A 27126-nucleotide genomic window follows, 5' to 3' on the forward strand; every position below is an offset into this window, starting at 1 on the left:
CATGTCTACATGCAAAAGACAATAAATCATATTTTGATAGTAAATGCCTTAAAAAATTGTTATTAAATTTGCTGTAGCCCAAAAACACATTATTTAAGGCTATACTTAGCTTAGTTAAGTGTTTAGTTTGAATTATAAGGGAAAAACTGTATATTATCTAGTGAGAAATATGCATTGACAATTATGTAAGTTTATTTTTAATATATATTATATGATATATATATAGTACATCATATGAACATATTGTGATGATTTTTCCTAACTTATAAAATAAACTTGATCATTTTTAGATAGAGTAGAGAAAGACTGTAAAATATAAGTCTAATTCTTCATTATATTTGCAGGGCTTTGGTAGTTCCAGTTAATGTGTTCTTTCTGGGTTAAATACTTTCAGGTAGCTGTACTGAGTCTAAAGGTCAACTGAACAGACCAGCATTTTGGTGAATTTTCTCCAAAGGCTATGCTCCTGAGTGGAAAGACCTTGTTCTTTGGATTAGAAAGGTCAGGATCAATTCCTGGCCCTAATGAGTGTGGCTTGCATATATTAATCACCATTTGAGACTGTTTCTTCATTGGTAACTGAAGAAATCTTCTATATTTATTGAGAGAATGAAATATGATAAAGTCTAATGAAGCTGAAAGCATATGACAATTTGCCAAAAGAATTTAGTGGACAATTGATTTAACAGTATAATAAGTTTAATCTCATTTAAAAGTAAAATTAGCATTTACCAGATAGTAACGATAAGAACAGGATGTATGAGAGATTTAAAATTTTTAGATATATTCTGTTTTAAAATTGTGTTCAGACATACAGTCTATCTTATTTGATTTGTTTCCTCTGGGATCTTTTTGACCTCTTATACATGTTTTTGTGGCACCACTCAATTTTGTGTTTAATAATGATGATGCATATATTTAATGTTTATTGTGTGTTAAGAATTAACTAGACATTTGGTATATTATTTAAGTGTTCACAGTCACAAGTTCCTTATATTTCCTACTCATTGAAACATTCATGTCATCTTTTGACTACTAATATTACCCATGTGTCTTAGTTTGCTCCTACTGCTGTAACAAAAACCACAGCTTAAACAGTAGACACATATTTCCAATAGCTCTAGATACTGAGAAATCCAAGATCAAGGGGACTTTAGATTTGGTTCTTCATTGAACTCTGTGATTGACTTGCAGATGGCTACATTCTCATTGTGTCCTGAAAGGATAGAGAGAGAGAGAGAAAGAGAGAGAGAGAGCATTGTTGTCCCTTGATGTTCTCATAGTATATTGATTCCATTTTGAAAGCTCCATCCTCATGACTTCATCTATACCTAACCACCTCTCAAAGGCCCCATGTCTAACAGTGACACATTGACAGTGTTGGCAATGTTCAAAGTATGAATTTGAGAGTAGCACAAATATTCATTCCATAACATTCTGCTCTTAGGCCCCCAAAGTTCAAATCTTTGTCCCATGCAAAATATACTCATTCCATCTCACCAACCCTAAAGTCTTAACTCATTGCAGCATCCACTCTAAAATCTAAGGTCCAAAGGTCTCATTTATAAATACCACCTGAATCAGGTATGGGTGAGACTGAAAAAGTTATATTTCATCCTGAGGCAATTTTGTTTCGAACCGTGATCCCTTGAAACCAAATAAGTTATGTGCTTCCAAAATATAATGGTGAGATGGACATATATATGATAGGCATTCCTATTCTAAAGGAGAGAAAAGGAATAAAGGTGTCATGGGTTGCAAGCAGGTAAAGCCAAGCAAGGCAAATACCACTGTATCCAAAATCTGAAGAGTAAACTTCTTTAGTTTGATAGCTGTGTGAGGATGCTCCTGAGTAGTTGGGATAGGGAAACCTGGGACACAGCCCCAACAAAGGAGGAAAATAAGTTATGGGTGTGTTATAAAAAGAGAAATAGTTTTTAATTTTATTGTTTGTTTATCTCTCTGTGCAGAATTTACAGATATCTATGATGTCCTCAAGTGGGTCTTCACTATTTTCCCTCAATTCTGCTTGGGTCAAGGACTGATAGAACTCTGTTATAACCAGATCAAATATGACCTGACCTACAACTTCGGCATTGATTCCTATGTGAGTCCCTTTGAGATGGACTTCCTGGGATGGATCTTTGTGGTATTGGCCTCTCAGGGCACAATTCTTCTCCTCTTGAGGATCCTACTGCACTGGAACCTTCTGCAGTGGTCAAGGTGTGTTCTGAAGGGCTTTGCCTCTCATTGCAGTGACTTTTGAATAAAGAGAGGGAGAAAAAAAAGTCCAGCCTGGAGGTTGCAAGATAAGAAAAGTGTCTGATCAGTATTATGCATGGTTATAATAAGTTAAGATATTATGTTTCTTTTTTTATTTTGATTCATGTTGAGTCACCAACACCAGGAAAAGGGAATTTCAAAAGATAAAGTGCCAACTGGTGAGATGATCGTTCCAATTATTTAGTTGTCTCCATGTATTTTCCACTTTGAAATTGCTCAATTTCCTTGTTACTTTGTAGTTCCTCAGGTGAATTTGGTTGATACCATAAAGTAATTTATTTTATGACTAAATGCCATTAACTCTTGGAAGCAGGAAAGTATGAAAATTCAGTAGAGATAACTGCATGGCCTTCACCCAATCTAGTTCCTTCTATTGCTGTGTTCTTATCTTTGTTAAGTTAGAATACAAGTCAGTGCCATGCACAGTTTAGATAGATGCATAGACATGTATTATAATCTATATACATGCACAGAGACAAACACACATACGCATACACCCACTTTGCAAAGAAGTCTAGATTATTGTCAGATAATACATTTGAGATACATAGGGAAGAAATGTACTTTCTTGTGCAGGTCCTCAATGATGCATCTCCTCCTGCATGACCTGAATCCATTGACCTGCTCTTTCCCAGTGCTATTTCCCTCTGACTTCTGCCTAAGGGGGAGATTCATTTTGGAGAAATTGTTAAGACCCTGTTACTGGAGAACCTATTAAAATTATAAAGGCTAACTAACATTATTAATATTTTATGGTGATTTTCATATACGTATGTTTTCCTTTTCAGTCATTTCATGATGCATTTTCTCACATAGCCCATGTAAGCTGCTAACGTAGAGAACCATTTTGAATACAAGTTCCAAAGCTCTTTTGAATTTGGCCATAATCACTCTGGAATCTGCAGATTTATAAAAACTGACTCAATTTGAAGTAGAAATCTGAGAGCTGTACAAATACAGTTTGTGCTATGATATCCTTTCACAGTACAGTCTTTTTTAAAACCTGTAATGTAGACCCCCCTTTGGCAGAATTTCAGCTGCTTCATCCTCCTATATTATCAAAAGATTTTTTTTTTTAAAGAAAAGACATTCTGGGTTGGGGATACGGCCAGTGGTAGAGCACTTGCTTCACATGGTATGAGGCTCTGGGTTACACACACATACACACACACACACACACACACACACACACACACAACCCCTCTGGATTATGTTTATTTTGTAAAGTGTAAGTATTAGTTGAACCTTATTTTAGAATTTTGTCTTTAATTGGATCCAGTGACACACACCTGTAATCCCAGCAACTCGGGAGGCTGAGGCAAGTTCAAATCTAGCCTCAGCAACTGAGTGAGGCCTTAAGCAATGTAGTGAGACCCTGTGTCAAAATTTTAAAAAAAAGAATTTTGTATTTAATATTCACAATAGATAGTGAATTTTGTTGTTTTATGTCTGCATAAAGGTCACAGAGCAAAGAAATTTAATCTAATTTAGATACCAGTTGCTTGATGCTCCTTATAGATATCTGTCAAAATAGTTTAATGACTGTGACATGCTGTCATTTTTGTCATTTAAATCCAGATCCAATGGGGTCACTAATTATTATTTAAAAGGTACAGTCCAAGGTTCTTAACAAGCACCTCTAACTCTGGTGCTCATGCCTGGTAAAGCTATCTGTGATCCTTTGCCATCACCACACGAGATGTTTGCCTCATATTACCTGCACCTGTCTGATTTCACATCCAACACCTCTTCCTGTCTCTGCTAAGCTCCCAAAATACTTTGACCCATCTCAACATGTCTATAACATCCTTTTTTTTAAAATCTATGGGGCACCTCTGTAGTATTTATATGTCAATTATCTCTGCTTAATTACAAGCATATAGGAAAATTATACATGCCATAGTTGAATCTTGGAAGAGAATAGGACCATGCGCTCTGAATAGGAACAGAATAGACTTGGCTTTCCTTATTCTGAGCAGTGCATCTGTCACTAGAACCTTGGTGCTAGATGTTGAGTGTGGAGCCCGCCTCACTGCTGTCATTGTCTAATACACCCTGGCTCCATTCCGAAACCCCTGGTTGTCTGCTAAGAATTCAGATCTCAGTTAGCATTCAGCTGTAGCCCAACATCATCTAGGTTGGGTGAGTTTGGGGATTTCTTTCCTGCTTTCTCTTTTTTTCCCCCTGGAGCTGGGGTGTGCTCTCTGTGTCCTTTGTGCTGGCTGAGTCAGAATAGCCATGTGGTCCAGATACTAGGTATGCTGGAGCATCTGCAAATTTCTGCTATATCTAGTGTCCATCTGGATCTTTCTTCTTTGATAAAGATACCATTTATTGTGATTTTCAGTTGGAAGATGTCTGAGGGTCACATTGCTGAGTGCAGTTGAATGAATTAGGATTGTGGATTGTTGGAAGGGGGCCCAACAAGAAGTAATCTTCGTCACTTGTTCTCCAGCCACCAGAATTAGTTGTGAAGATTAAACAGTTGTGCACACCTGTGTCCCTTCCTAGTACCCTGAGATAAGTAACTCTGGGTTGAGACCCGGGAGGTATCTGTAAAGTACCACAGGTTGTGCGGAGATCATCTGGAGACAGGATGGCATAATGATGGCCTGATCCATTAGAGTAGGAAAAGGCCTTTGAAGGGCAAAGCCCAGGTGAAAGATCAAGAAACAGACCTTCATCTGGGACAAGGAAATGACATTCAAGCAGGAAAGTATAATTTTGTGGATTTTTAGAAATTGTACACACCCATGTAACCCCCTCTTAGATTAATTGAATATATTTAACACCTTTGATGCTCCTTCCTCATCAATAATTGCCTTCTGGGTAACTGATTTTCTTATTTTTATATGCATTGATTCATTTTTCATGCTTTGGAATGTTATATAAATGATATAATATACACTCCTGAATGTCTAGCTATCAATCATCAAAGATAAGTGTGAAATATATTATATTTTTGCCAAAAGGTGATTTCAGGTTTGGGAAAAAAATACAGAAAAAAAGAGTTAAGACGACTGAGTACTGGCCGTGGATATTTTCATTGAGTTTTAATAGCTTCTTATTTTAAAATAGTTTGAGAATTGCAAGGTTGCAAAATTAAGCTCCTATTACCTTTCACCCATTTTCCTCCATAACAACATGATAACATATTCCATAAAAAATATTGCACTGTGAAAAGCATGAAATTAATGTTAGTATAATATTGACTCAGTGGTCTGTACCTATTTAATTATTAAAATATAGGCATATTACAGTTTACAGGGGAAATTGAAATTTACTTGAAAGTTAAAATGCATCAGATTGAAAACCATAAAGAAAAGAGAGCAGCTTAGATTTAGAGAGAAATGGTTAGAATTGATAATTAAATTTGTATTCATCTGGAAAATACTTATTGAATACTTTTTGCAAGATGTTGTATGATGTGCTAGCAATACAATCCTTATATGCAATCCAACTTAAACTATAAACTTATAGTATTTGGATGTTTTAATAATTTATTTTATTAAATGAGCTATTTCCTATAAAAGTTGATATAGTTTGATAGCATTTTTTTGAATTTAGTAAGGTCTGGATTTACTTTATTATTCATAAAATTAAAAACTATTTCTAGTTGAGTATCAATCTATTTCGGTATCTTTTAGTAGCATGTATATTTCCTTCAAATTAAGGAATGAAATTAACTCTTGCTGAGAATCAGTAAGCAGGATGTCAAGATTAAGGTGTTTTGGTTGAAGGTGATATAGATATATGAAGGTGTTTTCTCTTGTTTTCATAATCTCTCTTATAGAATATCCCAGTATAATTTCCTAAGTGTGAATTGACTCTGACTTTATCTTTCCAGGGGTCATTCTTCTCTCCAAGGCACAGTCAAGTCTTCCAAGGATATAGATGTTGAAAAGGAGCAAATGAGGGTGCTTGAAGGAAGGACCAGTGGAGACATCCTTGTGTTAAACAGCCTCAGTAAATGTTATGGAAGCTTTTTTAAGAAGACTATGGCTGTGCAAGATATTAGTTTAGGCATATCAAGAGGAGAGGTAGCAAAGCTTCTCTTTTTTTATCCTTTTCTGTTGTGAACCTGTATAATTCAAACTGCTGACCTGTTTGTGATGTTCTCAGAATAGCTGAAATCATGGCTATATTCAACCTTTACATTTCAAGAATTTTCACAGTCATAGGAGAAAAACCAAAAAGAGGATCCATTGGCTCTTTCCATAGTGAAATCACTGTTGATTGATAACATTTGTTTTATTTCATAATTTTTAAAATTTTATGTTACTCAGTAGTTTTCAGTATGGTTTGGACTATGGTATGTCTTTTTAAAAAATTAGTTGTAGATAGACACAGTACCTTTAATTTATTTATCATTATGTGGTACTGAGAATCGAACCCAGTGCCTCACACATTTAAGCAAGCCCTGTACCACTGAGCTCCACCCCCAGCTCTGGGATATCATTTTATTAAGTGAAAGTATATTATAGTTAATAAAGGAAACTGCTTTTTTACTCTCATTTTGACTTCAATACTTTTTAAGTGTACAGTTAAGCCCAACTAATAAAATGCTACTCTAGAAAACCAAAGAATATTTTTCATACACCATTGCAAGAGCTGGGAATTTTTTTCATGGCTATGGCATTAATTCTAGGAGAAATCTTTAATCAGAACTGACAGAAGCCATATAAATTGTCCCTGATTTGTACTTAATGCATAAAGGGAAATCAATTCTGGAAATGATTACCTTTAATTAACTGTTAAAAATAAAAGAGCACCTTGCATGCATATTGTTCCAAGCTCCTGAGAATTTCAAAGTAGGCTATATTGTTATCTGATTGGCACCCATTCCCTGCCTTTGAGAGGAGAATAGACATTTCAGATATGAGTATTCTGAGGGGTAAAAAGGCAAAGAGAACAGCCTAAAGCATTCTGGGAGTATCCTTATACCAAAGACTATGATTTCTGGTAGAAAAATGGTAAGGATGTGTTTACTTATAGCTGTTCTTTCTACTGCTTTAAGACTGGCTCTGCAGTCTAACCTATTTTATTTGAACATTTTTCACCCTTGTTTTGAAATTAATTAAAATCAATATTAATTTGCTGCTATGGCTCTATGGTAGGTTTAAGCTAAGGAGTAAGTGAAAAACTTGAAAATATTCATAAGAATGATGACTTATGTATCTGATATGAGATGCCATATAAATTTTACTTTTGTGTTAGTCAACTTTTTGGTACTGCAATAAAACAGGGGAGATAATAAACTTATAAGAGAGGGGATGTTTATTTGGGCTCACAGTTCCATAGATTTCAGTGTGTGACTCATTGGCTCCTAACTTTGGGCTTGTGTTGGCTTATTACATCATGGCAGGAGCTCATAGAGAAGAAAGATCATTCAACTCATGGCCAGGTGCAAAAGAAGGAGGAATAGAAGGGAACAGGGTCCAAATATCCTCTTCAAGGGCACACCTTCAATGACCTGACACTATCCACTAGGCCCTACCTCCTAACAGACTGCACCTCTTCCCAGTAGCACCAAGGACTAGAGACCAAACCTTCAACATGTAGGCTTTTGGAGACATTCAAGTTGCGAATTATTATAAGTTTTATATGCTAAGCTTTTATGAGCATCACAGTTTAGTCACTCAGATGGGAAGTAATTTGTAAAAGCCTTCAGAAAATAGAAATGACTGAGGTATGAACCTGTCCCTTTAGGAATAACCAACTGGATAGGAAACCAAAGATCATAAACACAGTATTACACAACAGCATAAGCTTTGTCCCAAGGCAGGATAGGATTAGAAGATGTATGAGTGGTACTGTCTATAGTGCTTTACATCTTAAAGAATGTACAAGGAAAGTAGAAGGACAATTGCAGGGGGAGAGCTTTATTTCAAAGGTAGCTTTATGGCTAAGCCTTAAAACAGAGATACCATCTGGTTGGCCTGGTGGTGGTATGCCTTGGAGCACCCAGCTATGGCCTGACTGACATCAATGACATGGGACAGGCCTGGACTGAGATAAAACCATATTTCTGATATGGGTAATTGGGAGAAATGTGGTTATTAAAGCAAGTGGCAATTCAGACAGTGGCATTCAGAGGCCTGATGTAGAGTACTGTGATAGCTGGGTGTGGCATGCTGACAGAAATCCATAAGTAGTCACTTTCTAAGATCCCAGAAGCCAGGAAGCCAGTATATGAAAATAGATAGAATCACCTACTCATTCAAAAACTGTCTGGGAAGGAGATGGGCAAGAATCATATTCTCAGGCGCCATGTTGAATTCTCAAGCAGAGTATATACCTGGAAGCACAAGACTACATCTAGAAAAAAGAACCAGGAGGCCAATTTTTACATGGAATATATGATAGGATTGGACCAAGAAATAAGTTGATGAGTGTTAAGAGCATAAAACTAAGGGTCATCTTCTGAGTGTCAGGATTTGCTTTGAGCTAGGAACGAATTTGTAACCTCTTCAGTACTCTTCAAGGAAGGTATACAGCTACAAGCAATATACATATGGAGAGTGAAAAATGAAATTTTTTAAAAAAAAAGCATTTTGGAATATACAGAAATGAATATCAAGAGCATAATTATTTCTACAAAGATATGACTTTCAAAGACTGTCATCTCTGCATAATTTGGGATAGTTAGCATTTACTTCTCATTCTTTTAAGTTTTCCATATATGAATTTACTTGTCTATAAGTGAATGCTATAGTTTTTATACTATTTAAATGCTGTGATGATCTTGAAAGTATTGTGTAAACCATAAAATGCTTTACAATGTGTGATTCTTTAAAATGTACAAATATCACATATCAATAATGTCAATTCAAAGTTGACTCAGAGAAAATGTATAATGTCATTATCATTATTTTTAACCTATTTTATTTAACTTCATTTTTCCCTTAGTGCTTTGGACTCTTAGGAGTGAATGGAGCTGGGAAGAGCACTACATTCAAAGTTTTGAATGGTGAAATTCCTCCAAGTTCAGGACATGCTGTTGTTAGGACTCCCATGGGGTAAGATCAAGATTTAATTATTTTGCTGTGCTGCCTAAGCAGGAAATAATCAAGCCCAGAGAAACCCCACATTCTTTCTGCCCTGTGGAATAAAGTTTGAAAGCACAATTTTCCTCCAAATTTATCTTCAAATCACCACTTCTCCAAAAGGATAAGGGTGTCCATAATGTGAATGGAGCTCAAACCTGATAGCCAGAGCAAAGGATCAGGAAGGTATTGTCACAAAGAAGCTGAGGGCAGACATCTCTGAGAGGCACCAGATTGCAGTTGAGATGTCTGTATGTAACTCAGGTGAGCAGAAAATAGCCAAGGGTTGATTCTTCTTGCTTCTATGGATAAATCTTTCAATGTCTCCACCACCTCATTCTGTAATTCCTTATGAAATCTGTGCTCAATTTGGAGCTTTTCCTCTGAGACCTGAGGACTTTGCTCCTCTTTCTGCCTATATGTGGTGGCAGCATGTCCTCCTCTTTCCTGAGCTATAATCAGGACTAACATTTGTGGTTTTCTCTCTTCTACAAAGGGAGATTACTTGCTCCCCACTTTTCTGAGGCTGGATTTGCTACTTGATTCCTGTTATAAATTTGACTTAATAGGAAACTTGGTTCAATACCAGACTAAACTCTTAATACTTTTAGCTTCACAGCTGTTTTCTAGTTGTTCCTTCTCCACAAGCAACCCATGTGCACCCCCTGTGCATGTCCCCATATCCTAGTCTGTTTTCAATACTGTGTTGCAAGGCCCCGGGCATAGATCTTTTTATTTTCCTACTATAGCAAACTCTCTGTAATTTAATGATACATTTCAATTTCTATGAAATTATGAAATGAAAGACCTGTTTTCTGTGCATTCTCTGAAGGTCATTATATGACTATCCACCAAGTTATCATGAAGTTATTTGATTTCATAGGGTGTGCTGGGGATCAGAGAATCATTTCTACATAGATTTGAGAAAATGTGCTTTAGATTTTTAACTTTTTTATGGCTTCAGATGTAGTAATTGAATAAAAAAAGGTTCAGAAATATAATCACCCATCAATTAGCTACTTCTTCAAATCAACAAATATTCATTGTCTGCCTGTGTTGTGTCAGGAGAATGAAAATTTTTTCCTAAAATCCATTACTGATATTTGCGTATCTCCTGTCAGTTTAATTTAAAGAACCATACAACTAATTTTATATGTTTTCTCTGTGTCTGCTTATGTGTGTATAAGTGTGGTTGTTTATGTAGAAAGACATATACATGCTTCCAATTCAGATAAAATTTAAAAGATTGTTTCATTTCACTTATACATTTTATAGTCTTCTTCTATGATTATAAGTTTAAGTTTTTCAAATTGATGGGCATGAAATCTCCCTTTTATTTGCACTTCATTGATTCTGTCTGAACTCGAGTACCTTTCTCGTATATATTTGTTACATACCTTTCCTTTCTATCATTTGCAATTATATCCCTCAACCTTTTGTGTGTATTGTAACTTTTTTGTTACTTATAAATATAGGAATTTGTTATATACTCTGCTGAAATATAATCTTTTGTATGTTTTCCCTGATTTTTTCTTCTTTCTTTTTCTTTCTTCCTTTCTTTCTTTCTTTCTTTCTTTCTTTCTTTCTTTCTTTCTTTCTTTCTTTCTTTCTTTCTTTTTCCTTTCTTTCTTTTTCCTTTCTTTCTTTTTTCTTTTTTCTTCTCTTCTCTTCTCTTCTCTTCTCTTCTCTTCTCTTCTCTTCTTTTCTTTTCTTTTCTTTTCTTTTCTTTTCTTTTCTTTTCTTTTCTTTTCTTTTCTTTTCTTTTCTTACCAGGGATTGAACTCAGGGTCACTTAACCACTGAGCACATCTCCAGAACATTTTATGTTTTTTATTTTGAGACAGAGTTTCACTAAGTTGCTTAGGGCCTAACTAAGTTGCTGAGGCTGGCTTTGAACTCAAATTCCTTCTGCCTCAGCCTCCCAAGCTGCTGGAATTACAGGTGTGCCTTACCATGCCTGATACGTTTTGCATGTTTTAAATATTCCTTTATAGTGGTATCTTGTGTTCTAATTTTTGCTTAAAAGGTACATATATAAATTCTCTGTTTCAGTTTAGTCCATTTGTTTTCTTTTCTGTGTTATTTATTGCTCTTGAATATTAAGAAATTCTTCTCTTTTTGAGGTCATAAGACTTTTCTCCATATTTTATTTTCCAAAGATATTTTTCTTATACTCATGTGTTTATAGTATAGTTGAAATATGTATTTCTAATATAGTAGAAATATAATTTGATTTTTCCCTATATAATTGGTATCTAAAATGTTTTCTCAAAAACATATCCTTGTCCACCAATTGGAAGCAGTTCTATTGTGTACCAAAATCTGATATTTAATATTTGGCTTCAAGTTCTTTCATTTTATGAAGCATCCTACTGTAGGGGAGGAACAGATCTCTGCTCTTTTCTTCCTTAGTTCTTACATGGGTTCTTTGAGTACAGGAACCATATCAATACAAGGAAGATCAACAAGAGAAAAGAAGACAAGTTTTATTAATTTTGTGTGTTCATAGGGATCTTCAGAAAAGTGAGAAGTCTAAAGAAATGGCCAAGAAAATGCCTTTGTGCATTTTAGACAAAGAATGATAAATTTGTGAATGAATGACAGGACAAAAAGGATCTCTGGCTGAGAGTAGTTAAATTCTAGGGATTCACTAAGAGGCCCTTGGGATTGTAAAACCTAGTGGAAGATTAGAGTTGCAGCCGTAAGTTTATTTATTCAGGCTTGTTACAATCCCAATGTCCAGTCTTTGATTATACAAGCTACTTTCTTGCCCTGGTGCAGGAAAGACATCTTTATAGCTTGTTGCAAGTAGGAAAAGACAGGCCACAGGGCCCTTTCTGCAGTTACAATTCCTCAGGTGATTTCAGCTTGAAATTACCAATATACCAATTCAGCATATTTTGGGATGATGTATTCTGAGCTCCTCTAGTACATTGAATTACTTCGTCCTTTTCCTAGTTCATTTTTAGAATTGCTTGGAATATTTGGGGTACTTTTTTATTGCATACTATTTTAAGAATATAATAGTCTGCATAAAAAGTCACAATATTTGATTGCTAATCAATATTTTGGATACAATTACATCAAGTTTATGCTATAATTTGAGGAGATACAACTTCATTATGATATTTTGTCCATCTTATCTTTGATGGTGATTTGTATAAATACTTGAACCATCTTAAGAACATCATTTAATTATGTTTTGAAATTTGCCTCATAAAATCCTTGAATATCTGCTTTTAATTATTCATCCCAATAAATTTTGCTTCATCAGGAGGAAATTCATCTCTTATTTCTTTTCTTTTCCTTTAAGCTTTTTGTTTCTGGTTAGCTTTTTTTCTGGCTTGGGAGTTTTCTAGCTAACATTGCTAGTGAGTTTATGGGGTTTTGCTTTTGCCCCTTTTCTACCCTTTTGGATACCGCCTCCAGTCTGGCATTTATTCCATGGACCTTTAGGATAGAAACAGTCCTTCTATTGACAACTTAGGTCTTCATCTCATGGTTACATACGAAAAAGAGCTGGTTCCCATTCACTGGTATCTTGTTCTAATTCTGCCCTGCTGATCCAGCCTGGAAGGTGAGCAACTTACTACTGACCTCTGACACCTTTGCTCAGCCATTTTCAATATGATGTTGGGCTCTCTTACCAACTCAGGTAATCACATAATGAACCTGATTTTTGTCCCCTTACAATGCATGTCAATTATGAAGGACTTTTGGTCCCCATTACCTTGTAGGGGACAAATTTGTAGCTACTTCATGAAATTCAAACCTCGTACTCAACCATTAGTGGTTTTTAGATCCTTCTTCTAGCTTTCTGTTTTGTTTTGCATCCACAAAGATGTGTATTTTTTATCGTGGCTATTTATTTTAGGTACAAGTTATGTAGAAATGAAGAAAATAAAAGTCCTTTACGCATAGTTTCTGTGTGTAGTGGAAGAAATTTAGAATATTGTGTCTGTAATTCTATAATAGAATTTTAATTGACTTTATGTTACATTTATGGATCAATTTGGAATGAACTAACATTTTGACAATGCTATGTTTTTCTCTTCCATAAAACATGTATATCTTACTAAAGTAAATAATTTATTTTTAAAAATAAATTTAAAAGTCATTCCTTGTATTCTATCTAGAATACAATGGCCTTGTCAGTAATTAATGAAATATTTGTCTCCTTTATCTCTACAGTAGTACTTCCAATTTCAGTTCTAGAATTATCAAAGTGATGTTAAATGACAATGCATTTTCTCATTTAATAGTTATATTTCTATTTACTAAATATAATGATTTGAGAATTATGTACATACTGTTCATCAACTAAAATAATCATTATTTTTCAATTTTATTAACATTCTTATAAGGAATATTCTAAATTTACATCTTAGCATTTATACACATGAATAATTTTATGGCTCTTTTTTGATATGTTTGTTATAAAGACAGTATTCATGATTATTTATGTCCTTACCTTTCTAAAATAAATTTTATTTATTAAAAGTTTTATTTACTTATTAGAAACTTGTATTTCTTTTCTCTTTTTATATCTGCATATTTGTATTTCTATAAAATAATCTTAAAGTCTTCTTCTGACATTTTTACTTTGAAAAGTCTGATATGATGAATTTCTTAGCAATTTAATTTTTTACTATTTATTTTTTAAACTATTAAAAGTCATCCTTCAAATTTGTTTTTCAACTTTTTTCTTCTTTGTATAGCTTTATCTTGATCATAAAACCATAATATATGATATCATTGCTATTATTCTATAATGACATATGACTTTTAATTTTGGGTTTTTCTCAAAATTTAGAATATTTTTAAATACTCAATAATTTTTTGCTATCATATTTTTGAAAATATTTTTAAAAAACTATTTTTGAGGTATCATTTGCATATTGAAAAGAACATCTCAATAAATTTTATACAATGAATAAACTTATATAATAATCAGTACTACCCTCAAGAAACAGAAGACAACTGTTACTTCATGAATGCCTTCCCATCACTTCTCATCAGGGCAATCCGATTTTGATGTATTTATTTACATTTATTTATTTATTTTAACCCTCTTATTATTATAATTATTATTATATACGAAAATGCTCTAGAAGAGCCCATGAGGCCACCTCAGCCAACACCAGATAATGGCTGCGGTCCCAAAGGAGGTAAAAGGTTTCAACAATATCCCATCCCCTTTTTAAAATTCCTTTTTTTATAGCTCTTGCATATAAGAGAAAACACTGGACTCTTGAGTTTCTGAATGTGGCTTATTTCAATTAAGAGTATATTACTTGGGCTGGGGATGTGGCTCAAGTGGTAGCATGCTGGCCTGGCATGTGTGCGGCCCGGGCTCGATCCTCAGCACCACATACAAACAAAGCTGTTGTGTCCGCCAAAAACTAAAAAATGAATATTAAAAAAATTCTCTCTCTCTCTCTCTCTCTCTCTCTCTCTCCTCTCTTTTTTTTAAAAAAAGAGTATATTACCTTTTCCATCCATTATTAGCAAGTGACATAATTTCATGTTTTATGGTTGAATTAAAATTCACTGTACATATATATCACATTTATTTTATCTGTTCATCTGTCAATGGACACCTAGGCTGGTTCCATAACTTGGCCATTGTGAACTTCACAGGTGTAAACACTGGAATGAAGATATCACTATATTATCCTGACTTTAGTTGTTTTTGATAAATATCTGGGTTATGTGGATCCATTCCTAATCTTGAGCCCTTGTCATATAGCTCCAAAAAGTGGTTGTACTGAATTGCAATTATATGGGCCAACATTATAGTTTATAATCTGGCAGATACACACCACACACACACGCACACACACACACACACACACACACATACACACATTATATATATATATATGGTAAAGAGGCCCCATTCTATAGGCTCTTTTTCCGTGCTCGTAATTGTTTCTTTTGCTGTGCAGAAACTTTTTAAATTTGATGTTATCCCTTTACTGGTTCTAGGTTTATTTCTTGAGGTATAAGAATTTTATCAAGGAAGTTGCTGCCAGCACCTATATGTTGTATTGTTGCTCCCAGGTTTTCTTTTTGCAGTTGCAAAGTTTCTGGTCTAATTCCTAGGTCTCTGATTGATTTTGAGTTGACTTTTGTGCAAGATGAGAGATAGGGATCTATTTTCATTTATTATTAATCAAATGGACCTAACATCTGTGGAATATTTAATCCACCAACGACTGAATTGACTTTCTTTTCAGTGGCACATGGAACCTTCTTTAAAGCAGACCATATTTGAAGACACAAAGCAAATCTTAGCAAATACAAAAAAAAAAAAGTCGCTAGACAAATCTTAGTACCTTATCAGATCATAATACAATGAAGTTATCATAAAAGAATGAAGTTAGAAATAAATAACAAGATAAAAATCAGAAACCATTTTAACAGATGGATATTGAATAGTGCACTTTTGAACAGTGAATGGATCATAGAAGGAATCAGTGGAGAAAAAAAATCTCTGAGAAACAACAGAAATATCATATATCAGAATCTCTAGGACACTTTGAAAGTAGTCCTAAGAGGAAAGTTTATAACATTCAGCCTGCATAAAATAATGAAAACAGAAACAGATCCAAAATAAACAATCTGTCATATCTCAAGGCACTAGGAAAGCAAGAACAAACTAATTCCCAAAGAGTAGAAGACAGGAAGTAATTAAGATCAGAACTGAAATTAATGAAATTAAGAAGTAAAAAAAAAAAAAGTCATCCAGGTGAGGTGGCACATACCTATAGTCCTGGCCACTTGGGAGGCTAGGACAAGTTTGCATGGTGAGTTCAAAGTCAACCTCACCAAAAGTGAGGCACTAAGCAATTCAGTGAGACCCTGTCTCTAAATAAAATACAAAATAGAAATGAGGATGTGGCTCAGTGGTTGAGTGCTCCTGAGTTCAATCCCTGATATCCCCACCCCCATGCATAAAACAAAACAAAACAAAAAAACAACAATGCCACATTATAAAACATCAATAAAACAGAGAATTAGTTTTTTGAAAATAAAAACAAGATTGATATACATTATTTTGATATTTTAAAATGTGACAGTATATTATATTAAGGCAAATGTTCTTGCAACTAAAATTCAGGAAAAAAAAAGTAGAACTTTGACAGTATTGACTTGGAAACCATTCTGTATGTCCCAGTTTGGGCCACACTCTTCCCATTCAAATGACTATGGTTCTGTCACCCAATAATGAATCAATTGCAAGATATCACCATTAGCTTATTTATAAAAAGAATTTGATATGATCTCTAATTCTCCCTCTCAAACTTCACATTCCCCCCACCTGCCATCCTTTATTTTTCCATATGATCTAACTATTGAAGAACCTGGGCCATTGGACTTGGAGAGTTGCCCAAGTGCATAGTCATGATGAAGTTTAGCATGTTTCTCCATCCTCTCTATTTCTTGAAAGTTCAGTTGGATCCAGAGATTTATTCTGGCTCAGTTTCAAACCTTTGACATGTCTAAATAGGACAGATGATCTCGTCCATCAAGAAACACATAGTATATGTTTCTTGTTGTTCTTATTGTTTGTTTGATGCTTTGGTGAATTAATTGCCAAATGGTGATATTTTAATTCTTGTTTTTATTTACTAGCTAGAAGAATTTTATGAGAAGATACTTGAATTGTATTTTATTTGGTCACCTAGAGGAAAGAGACAAGATATGTTTGGAAAGATATTTTTTTATTGTTTTTTGTTTTCTATTTTTTTTGTGTGTGTGTGTGTGTGATAATCAATTGATTTCTAGTCATTCCCTGAAAGTACATAATTCTGGATGTGTTCTGATAGAATTAGAAAATATCACAAACGTTATTTTATGATTTCTTATCTGTTTTGTCTTTAGGATAGCTCTGGTCCTTCCTCTCCCCATCTTCCTCTGGTTGTTTCCTCATTCATATTCTAGAAATAATAATAATTTATATATTTAAATGAAGGCTCAATGATATCCTAGTTTGTCCAGCAATAGGTATGTAATTGTCATGTAAGAAATATCTCTTTTCCTAACTTACATGAAAAAAGTTGCATATCTGAAAACAAATCTATTTTACTCCAAATGCTAGTTTATAGCTATTTACTGCTGTCTGTGGTCTGTGAGTAGAGAATGCAGTTATACTTTTGTCGTCTATGTCAATATATGAAAACAACTTTAAGAACTAGGTATTGTCTAGAGCAAAAACAGAATTTATTTGTTGAGTGAGTATTTGAGATTTATATGTATAAAGCCAGCATCCTGCTTAATATTCTAAAAGAGAAGCACACTGTATGGAATAGAATTTCTCTTTGGTGTTATGTTGTGGATTTTTCCTTGTTGTCATAGAGATAAGAAGTAAGAGGTTTTTTTTTTTTAATTGATTGAGGAAGCATTTTATTTTTATTTTTCTAACTCCCTTATGTACAAATACATATGGACAGAAAAGTCTAAACTTTAAAAAGAATTTTTTAAAAAACAGGTTTATTTTTCCGTATCTGGAAGACTGACTCTCTCCTTTATTATTCCATTCCATCATTTGTAAAATAATTGGAAAATGAAATTCAAATAACTGCTCTTGAAAGGAAGAATAAATTTGCATCCACATAATGGTCCAAGAGTCCCTTATTATGCTACATATCTGTGTAATTAGTTTAATTATAACTAAATCACACTTGCATTAATTATATTTTTAACCTTGATTATTTGTAATGTTAATTGCACATTGGTATTCAAGGAATTAAATAGGTAATTAGAAGCACAATGGAATTTTTAACTGCTTTGAGAGCTGGAATATACCTTCCTGCCCATGAAGCTCATAACTGATTGCTACTTAATTGAAACACATCAACTCAGTCGTTTATTATATTAAGGTTTATTTTGTCTCTTCTCTGAGGTTATATTATATAAAAGTGTTCTTTTTGCTTTCTTGTTTAGTTTACTAATTTCTGTGAATGCATATTCTCAGACTTGAGAAAATGAATATGTACAATGAAAAGAACTTATTGCAAAAGGTCTGATTTTGTTTAGAGTATTTCATAAGTTCCTGATATGATAGTGTTCACAAATTGACAAGACTTCTGTCCCCAAATCCCATGCATTTTTATTTTGTCATAATAGTGTTAATATTTTGGATTAGGATTGCCATAGATCAAGACGTATACTGCCCAGTTGGTCAGTTTCCACTCCTCTTTATTGATTCCTTTACTGGAGCTCTGAGATGTTCAGGTTAACTGATGGATCTGGAAATCATTGGAATCTGCAGCCCCTGGATCAAATAAATGCTAATCGCAAGGGTCATGATTTACTATGACTCTATATTATTTACCAAAGCATTAATTAGGGGCTCTACGTATTTGATCTTATTTCATAATCCTAATGACCTTGGAACAAGGATGCCAACCTAAGTTTATTGACGATTTACCTAAGAATAGGAGAATTGTACCATTTGCCAAAGTCAAACTTCTAAAGACTGGTGGAGGATTTGAGTCCAATTTATTTTTTTTTTCAACTCTAAACCACATGTTCTTCCCAACTTTTCCCCCCTCCCTTAAAAGAGAAAATTCCCCAAATAGCCACTTTGTATAAGAGAGAGAACATAAAATGTGTGAAAAGGAACAGAAAAATATATTATAATGCAAGTTGTCACATACCAAAACAACATGTATCTTTATAATAAATGTTGTGATTATCTTTGCTTAAAAATTCAAACACTCATAAACTGGGTTAAAAATGACTTTTAAATTACAATACTTATAGTGGCATTTGGATAAAACAGTGGCAGTCTGTCAAATAAAAACAAAACAAAAATACATAAATACATTAATATTCTTTTAAATAGAAGTTAATATGAAGGTATATTTAAGGCAATAACTTTGCATTTGAATGGAACCACCATTTGACTCAGCTATCCCACTCTTTGGTCTATACCCAAAAGGACTTAAAATCAGCATTCTATAGTAACACAAACATACTAATGTTTATAGCAGCTCAATTCACAATAGCTGAGCTGTGGAAGCAACCTAGATGCCCTTCAATAGATAAGTGGATAAACTGTGATATGTATACGCAATAGAGTATTACTCAACATTAAAAGATAATAAAATTATGGTATTTGCAGGTAAATGGGTGGAGTTGGAGAATATCATGCTAAGCAAATAAGCCAATTCTAAAAAACCAAAGGCCAAATGTTCTCTTTGATAAGTGGATACTGATCCATTATTGGCGGGGGTGGGTGGGAGGATAGGAAAAATGGAGGAACTTTGGGTAAAGTGATAAGAGAGGAGGGAAGGGGTCATTAGGGCAGGAAAGATGGTGGAATGAAATGGACATTGTTACTCTAGGTACATGTATGACTGCAAATATGGTGTGATGCTACATTGTGTACAACCAGAGAAATGAAAAATTGTGCTGCAATTGTGGACAATGAATCAAAATGCATTCTGCTGTCATATATACCTCAAATTCTATATGTGAAATACATAGCATGAAAATGTTCAAGATAAACTCTCAGAAAATTAGAAAGTGAATGAGAGGAAATAAGTGAAAGACCTTAGCTATTTACTCTTATTATCCAACAATTAACGAAATAGAATATATACGAAGAATGTGATTAATATTATCAACAAATAAATAAGTTTGAACACGATACAGAAATCTTATATAAAAGTCTATTTGTGAAGTTCTAGAATAATTTTCATTAAAACAAGCAACACGAAATATACTGTCAACATTATTATTTATATTTTTTTCCTAGAGTTTAAATTCCTGTTTATAAAAAACAGTTAAGAAACAGTATGAATATTTATAGTATTATTTTTGCCATATGATAGACTTCAAATGCTGAGGAAAATCAATTAAGAAGTAATTTTAACTAAGGTGGCTGGATCCTCTCAAATAAATAAATATACTCAAACCAAGAGCTCTCTACGTGCCATCAATATCAAGAGATATAATGGAAAGACAGTTACAACAGCATATTTGCACACACATGAAGTTCCTATGAATAATGTTAGATAGAAATATGGTCTTCCTCTGTGCTATAATCTATATAACATTTTTAGAATAATAGGTATAATTGATTAAATAGTGGTGTATATACATAGTGCTGAATGGAAAAATTAATAGTCTTTTATTCTCCACCAAATTTTATAAAGTAATGTAATTGCTATTGAAGAAGGTCGGAGGAGATTTAACACAGAAATTCTGAATAAATAGGTGTGTCTGCCTAATCATGACATTTGGAAAACCAACAGATAGCTAATTGCCCTAAGATATATTTCAATGCACTGTATTGATTTTGTAATAAAATAGTGACTTTCTGATTAGATAACTTAATCAATGGGATAGGAGGGAGATAGAGAAAATAAAAACAAGGTGATTTATTAATTTCACATTAGTTCAAAGGAAAAGGAGAAAAATAAGTTGCTAAATTTTTCTAAAACAAGTATTTACTGTGACCCCCCCAAAAAAATTAGAAACCATGTTAATAAACATTGTTTATTCAATGAGGACATTTAAAACATTCAATTATTATGAAACTCATAACATAGAATATGGGTATATTTAAATGTGCAGTTCAAATATATATTTAAATGTGCAGTTTAAGATTTTCCATAAGTCAAGACATTAAAATTTAAAAATAGTAACAAAATTAAATAAGATGGTGTTGATAGACAACATGTAAAATAGTTTATAAAGTGATAATGAACAGGCAATAACAATAAAAAGTGGACATAAGACACAAGAATTGAACACAATATGAAAAAAAAATGAACAATCAAATGCCAAAAATATTTGTCATTATTAATATAAAAATGTGAACCAAACAATAGAGGTATGTATTTCATGAAGAATAGCAAAATAGACACTGCTCTATGAGTCTCTTTGGAACATGAATAATTAAAACTTGACTGGAGTTCAGCTTGACAACATGTATAATAAGTGTTTGAACTATTAATATTCCTTATAGAAATTTATGACTAGAAAAATAATTGAAACTTGAGTAAAAGTGTGAATGAAAATATATTAATTCTAATCTTATTTATAATATCAAAATATTGGAAGATATCATGCTTCTACTATGTATTTGACAAGCACATTGATTACAAAACTTTTCCATGAAGTTACTTGATATTTAATGTATTTGGGTGGAAGGCCACAATAACTGAAAATGTGCCTATTAACAGATAAAAATTAAGCAAAATTACTTTATAAATGCTTCTCACTTCTCTGGTGCCACAAGAAAGAAGGGGGAATTCCTATGTGTTGTGAAATAGGAAGATGATGAGGAAGCAGAGCAACTTCTTGGGCTCATGTGGTGTTTGCTAAGAAAGGGGCAGATCAGATGTGGGTTTGTGTGATTGAGATTGAGCTCTAATGTCCCAGAGTGTGGAGGACCTACTGGAGGGTTATACTAATCTGAACCCTGTATAAAACTAGGATCATTGAAGATCTGCATTTGTATTGAAATATCTTTACATGGACATAAATGATGCAGAGAAAACTTGTTAGTTTCAGTTGAGTTTCAGAGTTTAAAAGAAAAGGTCTCCCCTGGAATCTTGAAACTTTATTCTTAAAACTGTCTATGGGTTGAGAGTTTAAATTTAACTACGTGGGGTCAAGGAGCTGTACCTTCCCCTACCCAAGCATATAATAAAGATGGGCTTGAGGTCATTCCACAACGTATACATATTTCTAAATATGTGTTACATGATAAATATATATACTTTTTATTTGTAAATTAAATGAGTGAATTTTACATAAATTGGATTCAGACCCCATTGGAACCTATGAGAAGTAAGTACAAATCTTCTTTGAAAGGATGCTCTTACAGTCCTTATAGAGGACTTTCAATTAAATGAACAAAGATGCTCACTAAAATAAATGGCTGTCCTCTATGGATATAAGTTAATATTTACAACAAAAGGGAGTATTTTCACACTAAGATTGCAATGTAAGAGAACTATAGTTACAAGGTTGTACAAAGCACGTTATGTGATTGAAAATTTGAAGAACGCATGCTTTCTAAGACTGAAAAAGATGGTCATTGAAATTAAAAAGAAAACCATAATGATTATGTCAAAAAGAAATGATACACTTCTATGGAAAAGATAATGCAAGTGAGATTATTTGAAATATGGCAGATCGAAAAAGTCCAACGTTAATAACTAATTAGATTTCTCAACAAGAGAATGGAAACAATGAGAAGGAGCTGAGAATATCCCAGCGTTAGTGAAATAGATGATTCCTTAGAATAAAAACATTATATTTCTCTAGCATAAAGAGTAAGATGATAGTCATACCTAATTGTAAAACTGAAAATTCCAATGACAATCTCTCTCTCTCTCTCTCTCTCTCTCTCTCTCTCTCTCTCTCTCTCTCTCTCTCTCTCTCTCCCTCTCCCTCTCTCTCTTTCTTTGGCATCTGGGATTGAACTCAGGGGCACTTGACCACTGAGCCACATCCTCAACCCTATTTTGTATTTTATTTAGAGACAGAGTCTCACTGAGTTACTTAGTGCCTTGCTGTTGCAAAGGCTGGTTTTGAACTCCTGAACCTCCTGCCTCAGCCTCCTGAGCCATTGGGATTACAGGTATAAAGACAATCTTTTTAAAATAAAGATGGAAGAAAAGTCATCACAGCAAGGGAGTAAAAATTATATTTATGCATGTTCAGAGCATCAGCTACTAGCCATTTCTGGTATTTAAAATTACATTTGAATACATTAAAAATAAATAAAATTATCAATTTAGTTTTTCAGCAGCACTAGATACAGTTCAGGAGCTCACTACCTGTTTGACAGTGCAGATCAGACCACATCCACTGTTACAGAAGGTTCAATGCAAGAGCACTGAACTTCTTAGCACCAAGAGTATAAACAGAATCCAATGGAATAATATCATATATAAAAATGCATTGCTATGTCATCAGTGTTATATCTTTTTTAAAAAATTAATTTGTTTTAATTAGTTATTCTATGACAGTAGAATGCATTTATGCACTTTGATATATCATACATAGATGGGATATTTCTCATTTTTCTGAGTGTACTTGTTGCAGAATCATATTGGTCATATAATCACATATGTACAAACAGTAATGATATCTGTTTCATTCTACATCTTTCTTATCCCCACATTTCTTCTTCTCCCCTCCCATCACTTCCCTCTACCTAATCTAAGGTAATGCTATTCTTCCCTTGTGCCCCCCGCCCCGCCTTATTATGAATTAGCATCAGCATATTAGAGAAAATATTCTGCCTTTGGTTTTGTGGGATTGGATTATTTTGCTTAGAGTGATATTCTCTAACACCATCCTTTTACTGGCGAATTCCATAATTTCACTTTAAAGCTGAGTAATATTCCATTGAGTATATATGCCAGTGTTATATCTTGGTGGAAAATTATAGGTAACTTTTATTTGTCCCTTACTCCTGGCTATATTTTCCAGATCTTTTACCAGGATTTTATATTAGAATTTGAGACAATTAAATAGTGCATAGTACAAAAACTGTTCTAAGTCATAAACTTTTGTCATTGTATTTTCAGGATAGCCTTTTTGGAGCTTACTCTGTTTTAAAGTACACAACTGGGAAAGATTTTAGCTTTGTATCTTCCTTTCTTAAGTGACCACCATTACAGAATTCATGTAAGCGATAACTATTAACTGCTTTAACACCACCAAAATGCTAAGTATTATGGCCATAATACTTAGGTATTTATTAATTACTTTATATAAACCAATGAGCACAAATATAAAAAATACATAGAACACATTTATTGCCTATCCTCTTTAGACTAACATGGATCACAAATTAGATTTAAGTCATAACCTCACTAACTAGGGGCTACTTGACAATTTGTTTTTCATTTTAAATTAAATGACATTTTAACAACACTAATATAGAGTTAGGAAAATAATGAAGGAAAATCTTCTGTAATTTTAATTAAAAGTGATTTTCATTCTTATAGTCCTCAGTTTTGAAAAATTCTAGCTATGTATGTATGTATACGTGTATATATGCATGCATCATAATTTATCTGCACATATGTGTGTGTATACTTAGTTGCATACACAAACACTCATATGTTTGAAGTAATAGTATAGTTTCTCATACATTTCACCCAACTTTCAATTTACATAACATTATATGTTTTCAGTATTTCTGTGCAGTCTTCATATTAATGCCTACCTTATGTACTGTGTCATTTCTTTCTTCCACATTCTCATGTGATTTTTTCTTTCTTGGAACACAGTACCACCTAGTTGAAAAACTGTTGTTCTATCAATGACATTGGTGTCTATTCTATGACATGACTAAAATATAGCACAGGATATAAACCAAGAGAAGGCATCTGTGTTTGACTCTAAGCATTAACTTCAGTGGGCACAATGCAGAACATCCCTGTACATTATGTTCATTACTGATGCTGTCCCAGACTTTCAGAGGAAGCTTCCAGAATGTGGCATGTAAAGAGGTGTTCTCAAGTTGAGACTGGATATTCTCATTTTTGCATATATGCTACTTGCCCATGTTTGCTTCATGTCTGCAAACATATTGCCTGAGGCATGGTATCTGTCATCCAGGATATTCTCCATATCTCTTAAAGACTGACATGGTTAATGTACAAGTTGGATTGTGGTTTCTTTTTAATGGAAAATATTTTATGTGTATAGCAACCTGCTCACTTCTCATAGCTAGTGTGTAGTCTAATTTCCTCTCATTGGAACTTCATCCTATACCAATAAATATCTTCCTGTGTTCCTATTACTGATGTGCCAGTATAATTAAACCATTTTGGGTAATCAATTTCATTACAAAGTGATATTAGAAAAATTCTGAAGGTCCCCTGGCAAAGAAATATCCCTAAGCATTTTGATAATTAAAGGATAATGTTCACTGAAGAGGGATGTTGGAACCAATTCCTTCCCTTCCCAGACATTGAAATACAAAAGCCAAGTTGAGATCTTGGCTTATTGTAGACCAAGAATCTGTATATTTATAATACTCTTCCAATCTTTAATGACTAGAAAAGGCTACTGGGAATGGAGAATGATAGGAAACACCAACATGAGACATTTTAACTTGGGACAAAGATTTTTAAATGTCAAAAGCAATCTCAAAGTTATAGCTAATACATTTTGCTGTCTGAGAGTTCAGGTGTCAACTTCTAATCTTAAAATTAGCATTAGCATGTTGTCTAAGCTCCAGAGCACTTCATGAAAAGTCTTCTTTGTGAGACCTTATCTTTATTTCAGATGTTCCCATCACATAGTAACTAAGCTGTCCCCCCCAACCAATGTGCAAGTCCTCTAATATGATGAGGTTTCTGAATACCCTTGATGACATAGTTTCTATAGTCCCCATTTCCTAGAATGGAACTCTTCATCAATGCCAAGTATGCATGAGTCTACTGATATTCAAAAAGGTATAATTTCATCACTTTGTCTTGGTATTGAAACTTAGCCACACCTCTATCAAAATATCAAGTTGTATTTCATGTTTTCACTGATGACTTTGTTGTACTGTAAACTCTCTATAGATGTATACCGTGTCGTCCTTTTGTATCCATGAGGGATAGTATCCAGGATGCCCCAAGATATAAGAATTTGTTGACACGCAATTTTTTTACAATCTGCCTTTCGTATCCATGAGTTCAGCATCTGTAGATTTAGCCAATGGAGGGTTACATGCTATGTAGTTAGATCTATGATCCCCATTTGGTTGAAAACATGGAGGTAAAACTCACAGATACAGAGGAGTCAACTATTGTAGTTTATCAATAAACAATTCACACATTTATTTTGTAGGTAGAGACTGTGACCAGAGAGGTAAAAAGCCTAGATTTGGTCATATAGTTTGAAATGAGTAGCAACTAAATCTTCTCATTGCCATCACTCTTTCATCTCTGTTTTTAACCTTTAACATTTATGAAGTAAGTAAAAGATCAACATCTGGTATGGCCAGGCTGATGATCACTCTCAAGCCCCAGCTTCATTTTCAGTGATGAAGACTAGTTAGGAGACTGGCTGTTTGCCTAGTGTAACTATACTATGACTAAATGATTCTAATATATTTCAGAGTCATTATTTATCTCATGCTAATTCTAAAGACTTTGGCTCCCTATATGAAATATATATACACATGTCATGTCAAGGGCAACAGTTTGGTGTTAAATGTCCCCACAGTGCCCTCATATGAAAGGTGGTACTTTTCTAAAATGGTAGCATCTTTAAATGGTATGACCTAGTGGGTGTTCCCTAGGTCATCAAGGGTGTTCCCTTGAAGGGGATTGTGGGGGAAATGCATTCTGAAAGAAAACAAATAACTCTGACTGCTTTCAAAAAACTACAAAAAAAAAAACACCCTACAAAAAACAAAAACAAAAACACCAGCGAATGAACAAAACACCACTTTGTTGTTTAACATCTCATAGGAACAATTAATATTATTGAAAATCCAATTTCCAAGATGTCTTTTGATGATTGGAGGTGAGATGACTTTCAGTGAGATTTTCATTTTCAGTTATTCAAATGTTTTTGTGACTACCTTGTATGATTTATTTATAACTGTACTGAAATGCTTAGGAATGCCTTCCTCAAATCAATAGGGGTATTTATCCAAGGTAAAAATTTACCCAAGGTAAAAATTGTTTTTTGTTTATGAATCAATCCTTGGTAGAATTTTATCATGTTTGGAAATAAAGAGTGAGAGAATTTCAAAAGCAACTCAGTGAGATCTGTCTCTAAATAAAATACTAAATAGGGCTGGAGATGTGGCTCA

At 33.7% G+C, this 27126-nt stretch overlaps 1 protein-coding gene across 1 annotated transcript in view; it reads left to right on the forward strand.

Annotated features, from left to right (window-relative positions):
- The window catches only part of LOC144369513 (ATP-binding cassette sub-family A member 13-like), a 340834-nt gene that overhangs the window by 237058 nt on the left and 76650 nt on the right, over window positions 1-27126 (forward strand). Inside the window, exons 34-36 of the mRNA XM_078029787.1 lie at window positions 1980-2223; window positions 6131-6323; window positions 9193-9302. Coding sequence (XP_077885913.1) covers window positions 1980-2223; window positions 6131-6323; window positions 9193-9302 — 547 coding nt within the window. The remainder of the gene's footprint in view (window positions 1-1979; window positions 2224-6130; window positions 6324-9192; window positions 9303-27126) is intronic.

The sequence above is a fragment of the Ictidomys tridecemlineatus genome, chromosome 12 (genome assembly GCF_052094955.1).
Source record: "Ictidomys tridecemlineatus isolate mIctTri1 chromosome 12, mIctTri1.hap1, whole genome shotgun sequence".
Taxonomy (NCBI): domain Eukaryota; kingdom Metazoa; phylum Chordata; class Mammalia; order Rodentia; family Sciuridae; genus Ictidomys; species Ictidomys tridecemlineatus.